This window comes from Physcomitrium patens, chromosome 17 (assembly GCF_059467195.1).
Source record: "Physcomitrium patens ecotype Gransden chromosome 17, ASM5946719v1, whole genome shotgun sequence".
In the NCBI taxonomy this organism is placed as follows: Eukaryota; Viridiplantae; Streptophyta; class Bryopsida; order Funariales; family Funariaceae; genus Physcomitrium; species Physcomitrium patens.
In genome coordinates this window covers 10,011,673-10,030,472 of record NC_143426.1, presented here as the reverse complement: position 1 = coordinate 10,030,472, position 18,800 = coordinate 10,011,673, and the positions used below count along the sequence as shown (strand labels likewise).

The following is an 18,800-nucleotide window of genomic DNA, read 5'->3' as shown; positions in this document are numbered from 1 at the left end:
ACGCTCCTCTCATCTACGATCGAGTTCGCGAACCCGCTCCCGGCTGCTCGCAAGACTTGAAAAAGAATACTCGTGGCAGGCATTCCCTACGATATCTACCACAACTCCGATCCTTCCCAGGTGCAAGTTGAACACATGTGGCTCGTCCTCGACACCATCGGTCGCTGCTTTGCAAGGTCGCCATTGTGAAGCCCACCTGCGCAACCTTGAGAGAGATCGCTTGCGATGTGGAACTGCCCACTACACATCTCTGCTTTTCTACGTCTTCTGACCCCACCAGACTTGCAGCTCGTGGGCCGCGGCAGAAAGACCCAGCGTCCTTCCTGCAAATAGCCCAATGGCCGTTCCCAGTTCTGCGCATTGACACCGCCATCGCCGACTTACTACCCACCACTCTCACACCTTCACATCCATCCAAAGAAAACGACCCCGCTTCACCCACATGTTTTCCGAAATGAGTGGCATTGCCAATCTTCCAAATTTGTTAGGCATCCACATGATTTACACCTCATCGCCGCACTACACTACTCTCCTAAATCATCGTTACATCGCTATCCACAAACTCTAGGATCCTCTACACATTGATTCACACACGTCTAGTTCCACACGTCGCTGCAGCTGGTCCCCCGGTCTAGTTCTGAATGCGGTCAGCTCCCTTCTGAGCATCCCTCTTCAAGTCGTGCGCGGTGTCGCGAGCGGAGTCACCCACGTCCTCAGCCTTGCGCTGCGCGGAGCTCGTCGCCTTGTCGGCGTTCTCCTTCAGGGAGTCGCCGGCGTCCTGCACGGCGTTTTGCGCCTTGTTGCCCAGATTCCCAGCCTCGCCACGGACGTCGCTGCCGGCGCTCTTGGCGCTGCCCTCGATTTCCCGGCCCTTGTCCGCGGCCTTGTCACCCAGCTTCTCGGCCTCGTTCTGAGCATCGCGACTTACATCCCTGGCTGTGTCCAGGGCATCGTCGGCCTTGCCCCCCAAGTAATTTCCGGCGTCCTCAAGCTTCCCCTTCGCAGCGGAAGAAACAAATCTGCAACGAGAAGTGGGCCGCGAGGAGGAAGAGTTGAGAATCGGGAGCAGGATTGGGGATTAGAGAGGTCGATAGCAGAAGAGGCGCTTTCACAGATGTAGATTATGGATGGTGATGGAGTAGGAGCGGGCGGAGCAAAGTTTTATAACCCGATCGAGAGCGTTGTTTCTGGCCGCATGCGCCCAAACACACACACGCACAAAAAGCGAACGGAGTGCGTGCAGGGTGCCAAGTGGCTTGGTTTGGGGGGTGTGGTGGTTCCAGCACATGTTAGTTTGTGATTGGGTAGTTTATGATTGCGTTTCGCAAGTCGGGTGAGGTCGAAGAGTAATAGGAATTGAGTTGTCACCTGGTCCTGGACGAACTGAAATTCGGGTGGTTCCATGCAGCTGGTCAAGTTCATCAACCCCTAACCCTTCCCCTTGATTCGGTTTTTCACTTTGTACCAGCAATTAGTTGAGCTGGCGTATGTGACTTTCACGGTGCATTTCAGTTTTCAGGGTGGACAAATTTTGTGGATTCAGGTCCATGGTTGGGTAGCACTGTCTTATTGGATTTATTTTACGCAGTTCATAACGTATCATGTTGTTTCACACACTTGATAAAATCGGTAACCCCCCCCCCTCCCCCCAAATCCTTTTACAACGTAATATTAAACATTGAAATGAAGTGATTATTAATTCTTTTTTTAGTTTTTTGGCTTATCCAAATAACCTATATAATCATGGACATGCTTGTGTAAATCAAGACAATGACTATTCATTTGTTTAGGATGTTTGTTCGTGTAGTCGGGAGTTCATGTTGAATCTTTTATTTTATTATAGATTCTTAGAATCTGTGTGCAGTGTATTTAGTATAAAGTATTTGAAACTAGAAAACATGTCAATTTTTATTCTTATTTATTTAATTTTTACAAAATATACAAACTTATATATATATATATATATATAAATATTTTGTCTTTAAAAATAACAAGAAAATTTTGTCTACTAAGCAAAGTTGTTTGAAAATAATCATATATATGAATGTGGTAAATGATTTCCAATTGATCAACTTATCCACAAATTGAAATTAATACAAAACAAAATTTTGAGTTGTTTTCTGCTTATTGATTTTTTACAAAGACCAATACTTGGTTTTATTGAAAGTTTTAGTGCTATTTCTTCATGTATTATGTCAGTAATTGTTATGATGCTTGCTCAAATCAAGATTGTTTATTTTTCATGTGTTTAATAGCACCAAAATCAACTATGTAAGTTCTTTTTTGAAGAAGAAGAAAAAAAAAAAAAAACTCTTCTAGTAGGTTTTTTTTTTTTTTTTTTTTTTTTTTTTAAGTTCTAAGAATGGTGCAAAGTCAATTATAAAGCTGGGATTATAATTTAATTAATTTTTTTCTTGTTTTTTGAAGATTCTTTGTTGAGTTGAATTATCCAAGTGGTTTGGTCATTATTGCTAATAAGACTAGAAGATCTTGTGCAATTATGGCTCCAATGCCTCTATTATAGTTTTGAAGACTTCATGCTTACTTCTCTTTTTACTAAGATTAGTCAATTTTTTTGCTATGTATTGTACCAAATTAGAGTAACTTGTAATACTCTTTGTTTTGTGAAGTTAAAAAAAAAAAAAAAAAAAAAAAAAAAAAATCTAAATGACAATTATATATTCTTCTTAATATTATTAATGATATATTTCTAATCAAGTCTACATGTCTCAAGATATTGTGCTATATATGATATCTTGTGTAAAAACTTGTCTACAAATAAATGAACTATGCCTGCAAGTTGTTTAATATGCACAAAAATAAAACCAAAGAATAATATCTTCAAGGTAGAATTTAGAATGCATACACACTTAAATTTTAAGATTATATTTGATACAACATATTACTCATGCTTGAATATACTAATATATATTTTGTGTATATTTTTAAATCTATATTAGTAGATGTAATTATTCATTAGATCAATTGATATCATTGATTATAACATCTTTTATATTATAATTAAAATTTTATTTTTTTAATATATTTAAATATTTTCTTCAAGTTAAAATACTCTTTTATTCTATTTTAACATTTTTTTCTTAGACCTTTGGTTCAAATTTGTTACTAGTACAATATATTATTTATTTTGTAATTCTTTTAAATAGATCATTCTATCACTTGTTTTGTTATTAAAGTTAGTTATTAGAATTTTTGTTAAATATGTTATATTAAGTAAGTCTTCATTTATTTATAGTAAACTTTCTTGTTTATCATCTAGCTCTTATAATATTTAGTTGTATAATTGCATTAGATTTTTTGTATATAAAAATAACACTTTGCACACTTGTCTATTCTCTCTTTCTAATTGTCTTGTGGTATTTTGATTCAAAGGTTGAAATACTTTTTTAAACTATTATATTATTTTATTATTATTATTATTATTTTTTGTTTTGTTTTTCTTCTTCTCTTGCAAAATTAATGTGTTTGTTTTTGTTTGTTTGTTTTATTTTTTATTTTTATTTTTTTTAATGTTTTTACAAATTTTTAAGTTTACAACAAACATTAATCTTTTCATGTAGTGAAACATTTATTCCTTCATAAAAATTAAATTTTCCTTTACTATAAGCTTAAAATTTATCCAAACAATATTTCTTTAATTAATATTTAAAAACTTTAATAAAAACTTTTCTACAAGATTACCGTTAGATTTATACCAAACTTTGAACAATGTATAGAGCTTGGAATGACCACACTAACCTTAAAACCTGCTAACATAACCCCAAGACATCAAATTACATTTCCCAACAAGCCTCTCTCTCAAACTGAAATTAACCAAAACCAAAAACATGAAAAGAAGAGTCCGGCATTCCATTTGCTGGGATGGAATACGGTGAACACCTACGGCGGTGTTTCATTCTCTTCAAGCAGCGACACAGCACCTGGTTACACACCTAATCTGTCCACACCCCACAGATGAAGAACTCTAGCTGGAATAGAAGGGGTGCAGAAACACACACTTCCCTTTCTAATGTGTGAAAAACGCACCGAGGATTCAGAAAAAGCCGTTCTGGGTGAGGTGGGTCGTCACTCAGTAGAATTGAGCTGCAGCACGAGGCTTTGCATTCAGAGACAGAGCGTGCTCCCGGGGCACCTTCAAGCCACAGGCCTCCGTCATGTCCACGTCCTCGGGATCCATGCCAGGGGGCAGACTCCAATCCAATGCGTGCACAAGCGCGGCCAGCGTGAACTGCACAAGGAGAAGGCCGAGCGACATGCCCGGGCACCCTCGACGCCCCGTTCCGAACGGCAGCAGACGGTAGTGCTTGCCCTTGGTGTCGACGCTCGCGTCCGGCCCCGTCATGAACCTCTCTGGGTCAAATTCGAGCGGGCGATCCCACGCCTTGCTGCTACGCCCAATCGCGTAGATGTTGACAAACAAGCGAGTGCCAGCGGGAATTCGATACCCCGCCACCTCGCAGTCGTGGGTGGATTCGTGGGGGACGAGGAGAGGTCCCGCTGGGTGCAGACGGAAGGTCTCCTTGGTGATGGCTTGCAGGTATGGGAGGTTGGGCACATCTGTCTCGCGCACTCGCCGATCTTGGCCGATCAGGGCGTCGAGCTCTGCTTTGAGCTTGGCCATGATGGGTGGATTTCGGAGCAGCTCAGACATGGCCCATTCGATAGTGATCGTTGCAGTGTCTGTTCCTCCGGCGAACATATTCTGAGCACATGGTAGGGATGGTGAAATTAGAATTTGACGTGTAGTGTTTTGATTTTGGAGAGATTTGGGGTGGAATTAGGGATGGAAAGGGCAGAATTGACATACTAGGATGGTGCTCTTGATGTTGTTTAAGTCCATTTTGTGTGGTTCGTTGGGGTCTTGCTGGTGCATTTCATTCAAGAGGACGTCAATCATATCTTGGTCCTCCTCCGCGATTGGTCCCTTTGCTCGCTTGACTTCGTGGTCGTCGAGGATCTCGTTTAAGAAGGCGTCCAGGCGCTTTCGAAGTGCTTTCATGCGCTTCTCCTTGCCGCCGAGGTCCAAGGGACGTAACCATGGGATGTAGTCTCCGATCATGAATATGCCTTGGAGGGTGAAGTGATCCTTCATGATTTCCTTGAACTGTTGCGCTCTAGATTCCTCCTCGGCTGTGGAGTCTACGCACCTCATGAACCGCTTGTTGAGCACCATTCGTGTTACCACGTTTGCCGTTAGAGCATTGACCTCCAGCTTCAGGTCTATGAGCCGTCTTTGGTTCGCGTCATTCAGGATGCTCCTTGAGAGAACATGGCATGAATTGCCAGGGTTAGTGAACTTTTTTGTACAAAAAGTGAAACAGACTATACAAAAGATCATTCATTGTAAATTTCACGACTCATATCTGGACTGAAAATTTGAATATCTCACCTGATCATGCACTGCATTTCCACGTCGCGCACGCCCTGCGAGGCTTCCATTCTTTTTTGCGTAAATAGCTCCGACGTACAAATTTTTCGGAGATTGCGCCATACGGGAGTAAATGGAGCAAACGCAATACCTGAACCCATTTCCAATTAGCAAATGACGAATGTTAGCATTGAAGTGAAACAGCCATAACATGAGATTTTTGGGGAACGCTTTGGAAGAGAAGTGGACCTGTGTGGTTGTAGGAAAGGTAGTAGCCCGACACATCACGGACAGTGCGTGACGCCCAGATTTTGTCATGAGTCAGCAAGAACTCCTTGGCCATCTCCGGCGTGGTGACCACAATGGCAGGCACCGACCCTAAGCGGAGGGAGTAAATCTCCCCATACGTCTTCGCTATGTTTGCAATGCTATGATGTGGCAGCTTGCCAAGCAAGTGCAAGTGCCCAATGATAGGATAGGCCGGTGGCGATGGCGGTAGCTTCAACTTTGGCCGCCGCATTAGCTTCAGCAACACAAAGGGCAAGATGAACATTGCCGCTAGAAACACAATGATTTCGACTCTCTGGTTGGAAAGTCCATCTTCAGGTTTGAGCCCCTCGAATGAAATTCTCGCAACCGTGCTCTTCGCAAAATCCATCGTAACGGAATACCTTCCCCAACAACCTAGGTTCGTTGTCTTGGTTCTGGTTCCTCTCGACTTCAGCCAAATTCTAGCAAGGCAAATCTCTGCATGGACTCACAATTTGGAACCGAATAGAATTTGCAAGTTGAGTTTTGTTCTGAGGATCTGTGCACTGTATAAGTTGGCACCGATCTCGTGTGTGTACTTAAAGTTATGTCATTGCAGAATCAAGCTTTTGATAACCATCAGACACAGCAATGGATTGGCAGAGTACTTCAACAAATGAATTTCAGCAAGTTTCAAGTGTAGTACCTCGATCCTACGACAAAACTTGTACTTCAAATTGATACAGAGTTAGAACGTAACTAGCACTGATAGCACTGTTAGTGGCTGACATCTCGGAATCATAGAGACAGTGTGACATGGGCGGCAAGGACTACTGATGATGGAAGTGTGCGACAAGTTTAGACACAGCAAGCATGTGGCAAAACTCTCTAATGCTGTCACCTATGGAATGGAACACCGCAGCTTTAAGGACAATAATCAATTCTCAAATTTTGCGAATCCATGCCAAGACCAGGAATCCACGACCCATGGAGACTGCAACCGAAACGAAACCAGGGCTGCAATTTTTACCTGGAGAATGACGCTTAGAGTGTACTCATCGTACACACAAGCGTACACAGCAGCGCTAGTGTGTACCCATCGTCATTGTCGTAACTCCGTAGCACCAATTCAGTTCTGGTGGCCACCATGAAATGAAAACAGCGCTTGATGAATGAACTGAGAACTGCGCTTTGATTCAATACAAAACGACCACCTTGTCAGATGCTCAAAACTTCGATTCTGGGGTGTGTTCAGCATCCTGTCGAGAAGATTGATTCGTAATAGTACTTTCGGAGTATGATTGTCGACCACCCCCATTTCCGTAAGTCTGACGACCCATTGTCCATCAGGTCTGACATATTTTGGTCGGAAATAGATCCAGCTGGTTTACAACGTTTTTGGTCACAAAAAAATGTTGTAGGATGGAGTGGGTGTGTTTTGATATAGGTGGTAGTTGTTGATTGGTTGGGGTGGAATAATAGTATAATTAGGTGTCACTTCTCAATTCTGTAAAAGTTAGATTTTTCAATTTTGTAACCCACCACTAGTTGGACTTAAGTTGCCCTATATGTAGGAAATGGATCAAAGAAAAGATTTAGCTAGAACACTTATATAAATTCTATTTTTGGGCCAAATTGTGTGAAAATACTTGGAATATTCTTGATCTCTATTTTCTTATATGAAGATTTTTTTACTTCATTTTTACACTTATTGGATATATATTGAAATACTTAAGTTATTGGAAATGGATTGGCTACCTTATTGGGAGTTCTCACATGGTGTCATGGAACAAGCCATTTAACACAAATAACAATATAGAAACAAGGGAAAAAATGGATAGAATAATTGTAATAAAGTTTAATTTTTTTTATTTGATTTATCTAATTTTGAAAAACTCATGTTTTTATATATAATTTTTTTGAATAAATAGTAGAGTGATCACCCAAAAAGTGACATATGTATATATATCCTGGTGTCAACCCTGTGCAAGTCAGACTAGAGTTGAAGCAAGAGAGACATGGTAATTAGTAATGTAAACACATTGTAAACACCATAATTACCGAAAGGGACACTATAAACTTTGTAAGAGCATATCATGTAAAAAAGCCTAAAAAGTTTTATACGTCTTATGGATGAAAAAGCTACATATATGACAATAAAATTTTATTGTACTATATAATATCTTTGCATATTTGACTTTTATTAATTGGCTATATTTTTTGTGAGCAAAACAATGTCATGTTTGACCAGATTTATTTGAATTGTGAATTATATAAAAAAATTGTATGAAATGTTTTCATACATAAATAGCAATGGTATTTTATGATTTAAAATTTTCAGTTTTTTAAAAATTTGGAATGATTTCTTAATTATAATAAATTTATTTTTGTCAAATAAAATAAAATGGATAATCAAATTTTAGCCAAATATTTTTTTATTTATTTTTGAAAACCAAACTTTTAAAATAAAATACATACTTAAGAAGAAAAGTTATTTATCAATATCTCATTCCACTAAATTTTATCAAATCTTTACAAATACTACTAAAATATTAGAAACATATATAATATAAAATTTATAAAATTATTCTATTTTTACAATCAATATTCAATCAATCTATTCATTTTTAGCAACTACATTTATTATGATTATCTCTTAGTTTTTCAAAAATATTACCTTAAATTTAAAATATACTCTTTTTAAGTTAGTGTTTTGCTTTGTGAGCATTCAGATCCATTATAACTCAATAAAATTTAATTGGTTATTGATTTTAGCAAAGATATTCAAGAAATTACTAAGATCTAATCATCCAATAATTTTTTTAATATATTTTAAATTAATATATTTTAAATTCATAACCTTGTGTTTTGTATAATAACTCAAAAAACATTAAAAATAGAGATCATATTTTATGCATATAAGGTTTATAATAGGTGAATGTAGATCCAACAAGAGAAGTTTTTTTTTTTGCATTGCATTGCATTGCATTTGGAATTTCGGAATTATTATTTCTATGCACAGGCAATAATGTTTTAAAACATTGTTGAGGTTATGTGGATACAAATTCCATGAAATTTTTCTCTACCAAAATCCAAGTATTAGTGTATATAAATGGTTTAGAATATTAAAAACAATACCATCTTACAATGTAGTCTTAGTTATGTTCACAACACAAATGTAAACCAAACATCAATCTATGATATTACTATTGGAAAATGAGTTATATTCACTCAATTTTTTTCATGAAGACCGTTCAGTACACAACATCAAAATGTGAGTGAAAATTCCTAATTTCAAAAGTTTATTTGATAAGAATTGAAAAGATAATATAAAAAAAGAAACAATGGCAATCTTGGTTGGACCTTTATAACATAGATTGGCTTTCAATTACTTGAACTTGCAGCACCAAGCACCAATACATTTAAATCAACAAGATGTCAATATTACCAAACAAGCTACGAAACAAACAATCAAATAACAGCTAATTTGTCATTGTAAAAGACAACTAATTAATGTTGCAAGCGTTGGCAACATCTTAGCACCTCGAAATATTATTCAAAGCACTTTGAAATTATAAAATTGCATGATGCCAATTAAATTTTTTAAGCCTTATATTATCTATAAAAAAATTTATCTCCTAAGGTTACAAATTAAGCAACTTATATATATATATATATATAGAAATTTATTTTGATATGAGCATAACATATTATCTTGTTTTATTTTTTATAAAATTTTATTTTATTTTATGTGTGTGTATATATATATATATATATATATATATAATTTCTGTATATTAGTGGAATTAACTCGTCATATCAACAAGTGGAATAAGTTTTAGTTGGAACCACGCTTTCTTCAAATTCATGTAAATTTTAAAATTTTGAATTAAGAAGTAGTGCAATAATTTTTTATTATTATTATTATTATTTTGTTAAAAATCATTAGTAATACTTGATTCCTTCAAATGAGTCTCTTTAAGGTTGAGTGCCAATACAATAAATATGATATTTTGCAGTAAAACATTTCATAAGTATGTTTAGATGGTGCTATCATTTTGTAACTAATACCACAAATTGTGACAAAACCTTTGTTTCTTTGTTTAATTCCAACATTTATGCATTAATTGAGAAGAAAGATTAGCAAATTTATGGATAACTTTTTTGTTTACATCTAATCACACTGCAATATATCCTCCCACATTGACAAAGTTGGATTGATAGAGGTATATCTTGCATGGGTCATGTGTTTTGCAAGCAAAATCTGGTAACTGTTGTGAAAGGAGAGTTGAATGTAAGTCGGTGCAGCATAAAAGTGTGTGGATTGGGTGGAGATTGAGCAGAGACTGCAACACCATATCCATGTATGAAGTGTTATGTCATCCCTACACGGCATGTGTTACCACCATAACAATTTTATGCATGTAGTATGTACATAGTACCTCAAACATGTAAAGTTTATGTTATATATAAGATATCATCCTTTAGTTTTAATAATTTTAATTTTGTATGTAGGCATGAAATGAACATTGAAAAGATTGTGCTTATTAAAAGTCTAAAAATAAGGTAAATAATTACCATTTGGCAAATTAAATAACATCTTTACATTATTAAAATAATGTATTACCATAGTAATTACATACACAAATACTACTATCGTATATAGAAATATTCATATTTATTTTATAAGTTGGTTTTTTTTTAATAGAAATGTATATATTTATGAAGATTAAAACTTGGGTTATCTCTTATTTACAAGGTATTATATAGGAAGTTTTTTTTTTTAAAAGATACAATGAAAAATGATTTAAAATAAGATTTAAAATTAATAAAATTACAACATTGTTTTAAAGAACAATATGTATCTAAAAAATTATAATCTTTCAAAGTATATGATGTAAGCATAAGTAATTTTTTATTAGTACTAGTATTAAAGAAATTAAAAATTCTAAGTTTTGTATAATTGTATTAGAAAAATGATGCTAATTTTGATATTATTTTTTTTTTGTCGATGGTATTCAAATATAATTTCAAAAAGTAGTAGCCTTCAAATAAAATATGAACTTATGTATTTATTTTTATAATAAATAATATTATACATAAATTATTTTAAAAATTAATCTTTAAAATAATGTAAAAAAAAAATACTTAGTCAATACTAAATAACTTTAGGACTATCTTCAAATAATCTATTTGAAATACTATCTTATATAATATCCACTTCCAATAATATCACCAAATACTAAGATTATTCTAAAATTGCAGTACTACATGTTTTGTATTTATTATTCTATTCAAATAAAAACATGTCTGTTTTTAAGTTTTTATTATAATTTTAACATTGTGAAGTTTGAAAATGTTAAGTGGGTCATACAATGTTTTTAAAATAATAGTCTTTAAGTTAAGTTTTTTAGATGTTGATTTTGTATCTTGGTAGTGCCAAAATTTGAAATATTTTTAGATAATAATAATAATTTAATCCGATTTTTCTTTTTTTCTTTTTTTAATAACATCTTGATATCAATAGCTGGTCTTTGATTTAGATAGATATTATCAAAATTAAAAAAAAAAACAAAAACAAAAACAAAAACCAATGTTAGCACATTTGCACAATACCTGGATAGTTCTTATGTATATTTACAAATATATTTTTTGCAATAATATACACAATATTAAAATTTATTTTATTTATAATTTAGATCTAAAACTCCTCTATTATAAATTCTTGATTGTAGTTAATTTTGAAAGAAGATGATATTAAAATTTTAGTTCTAATCTTTTGATAATTTAACTTTTTATAAGGTCAAATAGTCTTAAAACATATATATATATATATTATAAAAAAATAATAAAGGCAAAAAGGTTGTCTAGTTATATTTATGACAATAGATGGTATATCATGAATTATGAGAGTAAAATTCTTTTTTTGATCCAAATTAGAAGGTTACTTCATTTAATGAAGTCAAGTTATTAAAAAAAATGATATAGATATTTCTTTAATACTTAATTCACGTCTTTTACTTGTTCTTAAAATAGAAGATAAATAACTATAGATAATTCTATACTCACTTTATATATCTTTAAAAACATCCTTTAAAACTTTGATATAAAAAAGATTCTTGATTAAATACAATATCATTTATAAATTTATAACATTGATAGATGTTATCAAAAAAATATATTTGAGTTATTTTTTGATGATAGTAATTTTTAAATAAAACCAAAAAATACTATATTTATTAATAATTTTTTGATAAATTTTTTTAAAATATATTTGATTAAAAAATGGTTATATTTTTTCATAAATAAATCGTATTACAATTGATAAAAATAAATATTTGTGTTGTACTTGAAAGAAACATAACTGCTTTTGATTTTTATAAGCAATTATATTTTACTTGCAATTAAAAAGGTTATCTTTAATTTAGTATATATATATATAATTTTAAACGTGTAAAATACAGCATTTTTTAAACAATCAAATAAGCTTTATTAAAAAAATAAAACGTCAATCTGAATTATTGACTTTATAGATCAAAGATGTAATTACTCAAGTCTCAATTTCACTATTAGAGTCTTTTATAGTATTATAAAGAATAAGGTCGTTTGTCTTGTATATATTCATTTTTATACATGAAGTTACCAATCCAATTGGTTAAGTTCAATAGAAGAATACAAGGTGAAGAAGTTACATGACAAGAAATTACATAATAAGAAGTAAACTTTGAGATGATGTAGTGACTAGATATAGAGGAAGGACAAAGTAGTCGGTAGATAGAAAATTGATTTCATATTCCTATAGCTAATTTATCAAGGATCATGGACATTGCTACAACAATGTTAGTGCTTATTTTTGTTAAGAAATAAGTATTCTAATTTGGCACTTATATAGACATTATAAAGACCTTATTTTTTTTCTACCATTACTAAAGAGACTAATTTAATGCAATATGTTGAGTTCATAGTCATCTATTACTTTTTATTTTATTTTATGTTTTTAAGTGTTTAAATTCTAATTGAACTAATATAAAGTTGCAATTGATCAAGAACTAATTCATTAATGAGATCTCTTGTACCTAATTTCTTTAGAATCTAAATACTTCTATTCTAAGACCTGCTTATTTTCAATATTTTTTAGTATTAGGTATCAAATCCTTTGTTATATTTGATAATTTAAATAAAATAAAATAAGGATTTATTTAGCTTATAAATTTCTTAAATTGATGATATCTAATCTGTATGCGAAAAAAATCCTTAAAATGTATGAAATAGAAAATTTTGGCATAATTCCAATTCTATTATGATTTATCAGTAAATTGGTGGTTTTTCTTTTATCCCCTTTTTTTTCTAAATTTTACTTAAAATTATTCTATTTTAATTTATATCTATTGCAGGTGTTATGGTGATCTTAAATTATTATCTTTAAAAAGTTGTTTAGTAGCTACAGAATCTCTCAGAAGGCCATAATTTACTAGGTAAGGTCTTACTATTATTTATATATTTTTAAATTAATATCTTGTCGCAATTAATAATAAATGATAGTCTTAAATTCTCTTATTTGAGTACAAAGGTGAAAAAACTCAATTAATGTTTAGGTATACTTTAATAGACAATTGTTTTTATTATTATTCTTGATTTTGATGATATATAATTAAAAATATATATTTTCAGAATATGAATAATGTTCAAGATCAATCATGTAATTATAAAATTAACCATGCTCTATATTTCTATTAATTTCTTATAATTGATAGTACCAATTAAGGCTGTAAACTTTATTAAAAATAGTAACCTTTTCCTTGTTCCAAAAGGTTAATTTTTTAATGCACCTAACTTAATTGTGCATCATTAACCTTATTTATTATTATTTATTATTGCCTTTCACATCTTTGTAATACAATCAAACATATTATTTTGATATTTACTAAAACATTTATTTCTGTTTTAAGGTGTCTATAAAAGCCTTGAGTTTTTCTTGGCACCTTTAAAATTGTTTCATAATCTTGTCAATGCAATGTATCATTAGTTACACCCTTTTAACACACTTTTGCTCTACTCTCTTTTTATTGGCTTTTGAATCATCCAACTTTTGTTTAAGTATTTAAAATATATTTTTTTCTCATTGAACCTTATAAAAGTAGACATACTTCTTCTTATAGTCTCAAAGTTAGAAATCAAGTTAATTCCAACGTTAGATAATAATTCATCAATAATTATTCTAGATGATTATACACATTGCAGACTTAATATTATTGAAGAGATTTGTGTCTTTAATTCCTAAGAGATTATTGATAAATATTTTATATTTTTTAAAGAAAATAATTCTTTCTCTTCTATGAAAGTATTTATTTTAGAATTGGAGACTATTTTGCAACTTCTTATAAAAATTAGATCTTTTTGTTTAGTTGGAATTGTTGTCTATGGCTAAGTGGTTGTAATTGCCAGTAGTGGCTACAACCTTTACATTTTTTTCTAAATATTGTACTTTGAATGCTATTGGAACTTTAAAAAAAGTTATCATTGATTATCCAAATTTGTAAGAAAGTATAAGTAATCTCATTTTGATTATACATTTTTTTTTTTTTTTTTTTTTTTTTCTTCCAAGGTTTCAAACTTTAGACACTCCATTAGAATGTCTATTTGATTAGATTTCTAACACATTTGTTTTTTTTATTGATATTTCATTAAAAAAAATCTCATAGATTTTGTACTAACTAGTAACTACTTCATTCACAAAAGAAGTTCTAATTAAACTTTTTGAGCTTATTTGATGTCTTTCAAGTTTATTTTATTTTATTTTTATTGATTTAATTCTATCCTATTTATTGATAGATCCTTAAATAGATTTTTTTGTTTATTCTTGTTGTTTTTGTGTAACTACGTTATATATACATAAAATATAATTTAAATCCCTTCAATAATGTGTAATACAAGTTCTTTTGTTATTCATTGTTTTAAGCTTAAATTTCAATTTAAAAATATTCTTGTCAATAAACAATTAACTTCATCCATGTCCTCTAGAACTTGCATTCTATCCCAACCTATCAATAACTGCCACCTAGATTGGAACACACTCACTCCATCTTGTGGCACCTAAGTTGAAACACACTCACTCCATGATTAAAAATGCTATAAAATTAACAAGCACTACACATATTTCTGACCAGGAGGGGTCAAGATCAGTCATCCATGAGATGATGGACGAGCAGAAATATTCCATGCTATAAGGGAAATGGCCGTAGGGTGCTCGAAAATGGGTCAGTAACCTAAGAAGGGATTCGGAAGTGTGATGATGGGGTTCAAAGATAAAACCAAACAAAACCATTTATTAACACAAAGACACAAAATCAAGGGGAAGGGTTAGGGGTTGATGAACTTGACCAGCTGCATGGAACCACCCGAATTTCAGTTCGTCCAGGACCAGGTGACAACTCAATTCCTATTACTCTTCGACCTCACCCGACTTGCGAAACGCAATCATAAACTACCCAATCACAAACTAACATGTGCTGGAACCACCACACCCCCCAAACCAAGCCACTTGGCACCCTGCACGCACTCCGTTCGCTTTTTGTGCGTGTGTGTGTTTGGGCGCATGCGGCCAGAAACAACGCTCTCGATCGGGTTATAAAACTTTGCTCCGCCCGCTCCTACTCCATCACCATCCATAATCTACATCTGTGAAAGCGCCTCTTCTGCTATCGACCTCTCTAATCCCCAATCCTGCTCCCGATTCTCAACTCTTCCTCCTCGCGGCCCACTTCTCGTTGCAGATTTGTTTCTTCCGCTGCGAAGGGGAAGCTTGAGGACGCCGGAAATTACTTGGGGGGCAAGGCCGACGATGCCCTGGACACAGCCAGGGATGTAAGTCGCGATGCTCAGAACGAGGCCGAGAAGCTGGGTGACAAGGCCGCGGACAAGGGCCGGGAAATCGAGGGCAGCGCCAAGAGCGCCGGCAGCGACGTCCGTGGCGAGGCTGGGAATCTGGGCAACAAGGCGCAAAACGCCGTGCAGGACGCCGGCGACTCCCTGAAGGAGAACGCCGACAAGGCGACGAGCTCCGCGCAGCGCAAGGCTGAGGACGTGGGTGGCTCCGCTCGCGACACCGCGCACGACTTGAAGAGGGATGCTCAGAAGGGAGCTGACCGCATTCAGAACTAGACCGGGGGACCAGCTGCAGCGACGTGTGGAACTAGACGTGTGTGAATCAATGTGTAGAGGATCCTAGAGTTTGTGGATAGCGATGTAACGATGATTTAGGAGAGTAGTGTAGTGCGGCGATGAGGTGTAAATCATGTGGATGCCTAACAAATTTGGAAGATTGGCAATGCCACTCATTTCGGAAAACATGTGGGTGAAGCGGGGTCGTTTTCTTTGGATGGATGTGAAGGTGTGAGAGTGGTGGGTAGTAAGTCGGCGATGGCGGTGTCAATGCGCAGAACTGGGAACGGCCATTGGGCTATTTGCAGGAAGGACGCTGGGTCTTTCTGCCGCGGCCCACGAGCTGCAAGTCTGGTGGGGTCAGAAGACGTAGAAAAGCAGAGATGTGTAGTGGGCAGTTCCACATCGCAAGCGATCTCTCTCAAGGTTGCGCAGGTGGGCTTCACAATGGCGACCTTGCAAAGCAGCGACCGATGGTGTCGAGGACGAGCCACATGTGTTCAACTTGCACCTGGGAAGGATCGGAGTTGTGGTAGATATCGTAGGGAATGCCTGCCACGAGTATTCTTTTTCAAGTCTTGCGAGCAGCCGGGAGCGGGTTCGCGAACTCGATCGTAGATGAGAGGAGCGTTTACATGCGACGGACGTACCCTCAGAGCACGTCGGAACATGGACGTGGAGGTTGTTGTGTGCTGCGTTGTCTCCAGCTGAATGGTGTTGGAAATTGGTCGAGTGTGCTGGGTGATTACTTTCGCTGTTACATTTGGGTGCAAGGTAAGGGGAATGGGCTGGTAAGCAGCGTTTGGAGTGAGGTGGATGTTGGACGTGAGAGTGGAGGTTGGGTGTTGCAACTGTCAACCGTGCATTACCCCGTGGGACAGGGCTAGAAACACTGTCTCGAATCATGCCACCCACAAATAGGCAGAATTTCATTCTGGAACCGTTCCGGTTCGAATCGAACTCCGATGCAAACATCATAAGATCGAATTGTCTGCCACCGAGTCATTTCAATCAGCAAGTGATTTACAACTTTCGGTTGGACTTCCTTCAGATACTCCGCGTCGAATGATTACAGGTAGGTAGTTAGACTTGATGCCCAGCGCACGTTGCGTGGAAATAATTGCACCAAGCCGTTCGAGGGAGACAAAACGCATGGCGCGTGCCCGCAGTGACCACGGTGTGAAATTCAGCCATGAGTGAGCACCAGCTTTGCGGACTTACGGACTGTGAGCACGACATCCGCACTCGTGGAAGAGTGCTTTGCATGAGCAGTGCGTAGCGATCGCATTATCTGGCACTACGGCGGAGAAAGGGGAAACCAAGCAAATCGAAAAAGATCGTCGACCACACATCCACGTCCAAGCTCATGAATGCCTAGCGCATGCATACACACACTCGTCGAGCATGCGAGCAGCTCCGAAGACGTAAGTTGTCTGCTCACAAATTTGGAAGTAGTTACAAATTCATAGAAATCGTGTATTAACACAAACATACAGCCAATTCCATCAAAATTGTCTGCCACCAACTCCTTAATCTACGTCACACTCTTGCTTCAACACAGAAACAGCTCCCGCGGCGAGGGACGAATCTAATTCTGGTTCGGCAAAGAGCCTTTATCACGTCGCTGCCGCGGGACACGGCGACGTCCTTCTCGGTGGCGTCCAACATCTCACCCACCGCCGAATTGGCCATGGCGAACCTCGACTTGGGGGAGGTGCGCGTGCTGCAATCACCACCACAGCGAAGCACAAGACGTCAGGAGCCCAGAAGCCAATCCGGCGGGACCCGGCCAAACTGATGCACACGGGGATTGCGATGGACTGGTGGGGAGCAATTCCCGTGCTTCGATCACGTAAGGAATGAGTCGGGGAGGGAGCTGGGTGAACTTACGAAGACAGTTGAACTCGTTGGGCACATTTTTGAAGTTCGTCTCTTCGTCGTACACATATCCGCAGTCCTGGCAGACTCATGGGATCCTCTCGGCCACGGGCTTTTTGATGCCCTCTAATCAACTAAATCAGAATTCTGAAAAGAGAGTAAAGGTAAGTTGCTTACTTGATGGAAGTTGTATCTTGACTTGATCTCTTTGCTCTAAACTCAAGCTATACTATTCCGAAATCCTATACATAAAGCAAAACTCATTCTTGCTTTCAAACCAAGATGAAAACCATTGCTCTCTTTGGAAAATACGTCAAAATGTGAAAAGAATTAAGTGCACCAAATTTGATGTTTTTAACCTTTTTCATATGAAATAATGTAATTAAAAAAGTTTAAATGAATTATTATACATTATAATTCGATTTAAGTTATTAGTCTATTATTTAATTAAGTTTTATACATCCATCTAATCCATATCCATCCAATTCACATTCCTCCATTTTATGTAATAGATATCATTCCAATTTTTCATCTACAAAATTTATCACATCCAAATTGATGACTTCATTGAAATGTAATATCCAAAAAAATCATCTATTTATCTAATTACTCATCCAAATTGACATCTACATATTTTATAACCTTGCATCTAAGATTCATTTATAATAAATGACTAAAGAACTAACAATAATATCTAAGTGAGAATTAAAGGAGTTTGGTACTTTAAAACCTATCGTTGTACCTATCTTCACAAATTAACACACCATGGCTAATAATAAGCTCCAAATTACATCCAACTAGTCTTATTGAAAAGAATTATTGAAGGTGCTTCTATTTTATAAATTTAATCTTTAAGCTTAGTTGTATGCATCCAATATTGTCGTTCAAAATTGATGTTCTATTTTGGCAAGGTAGTAGACTTCATTCCACAATTTAAAGCACCATGGCTTAGTTTTTGATTGCCTTTTAGTAAATTTAAGCTTATTAGAATCTCAAATTCAAATAGCACATCTTCCTAAAAATTGAGCCTTTAAATTTCTTGAATCATCTTGATCTTGTCCTTCAAAGTTGAGCCTTCTTTTGGCCATTTGAATTCAAAGGCAATAAACCTCTTGCCACAAGA

General features: G+C 35.3%; 2 protein-coding genes across 4 annotated transcripts; one reads left to right on the top strand and one right to left on the bottom strand.

The window, feature by feature from the left end:
* Positions 1 to 3,635: 3,635 nt before the first annotated feature.
* LOC112294266 (flavonoid 3'-monooxygenase CYP75B137) lies at positions 3,636 to 7,001 on the bottom strand. Of its 3 annotated transcripts, none has more exons than XM_024544560.3 (5): positions 6,669 to 7,001; positions 5,639 to 6,136; positions 5,411 to 5,540; positions 4,829 to 5,279; positions 3,636 to 4,723 (listed from the first exon to the last, which is right to left on the bottom strand). In XM_024544560.3, exons 2-5 carry the CDS (start codon positions 6,045 to 6,047, stop codon positions 4,091 to 4,093), a joined length of 1,623 nt encoding a protein of 540 aa, XP_024400328.1. In that variant the 5' UTR covers positions 6,048 to 6,136; positions 6,669 to 7,001; the 3' UTR covers positions 3,636 to 4,090. The 3 variants fall into 3 exon arrangements, with proteins under 3 accessions (XP_024400328.1, XP_090099851.1, XP_024400329.1); XM_090243725.1 differs by lacking the exon at positions 6,669 to 7,001 and adding an exon at positions 6,345 to 6,625; XM_024544561.3 differs by lacking the exon at positions 6,669 to 7,001 and having other exon boundaries at positions 4,829 to 5,276; positions 5,639 to 6,327.
* Positions 7,002 to 17,081: 10,080 nt separating this feature from the next.
* On the top strand, positions 17,082 to 18,800 carry LOC149987545 (uncharacterized). Its single transcript, XM_090243726.1, has 2 exons — positions 17,082 to 17,223; positions 17,361 to 18,800. Exons 1-2 carry the CDS (start codon positions 17,181 to 17,183, stop codon positions 17,660 to 17,662), a joined length of 345 nt encoding a protein of 114 aa, XP_090099852.1. The 5' UTR covers positions 17,082 to 17,180; the 3' UTR covers positions 17,663 to 18,800.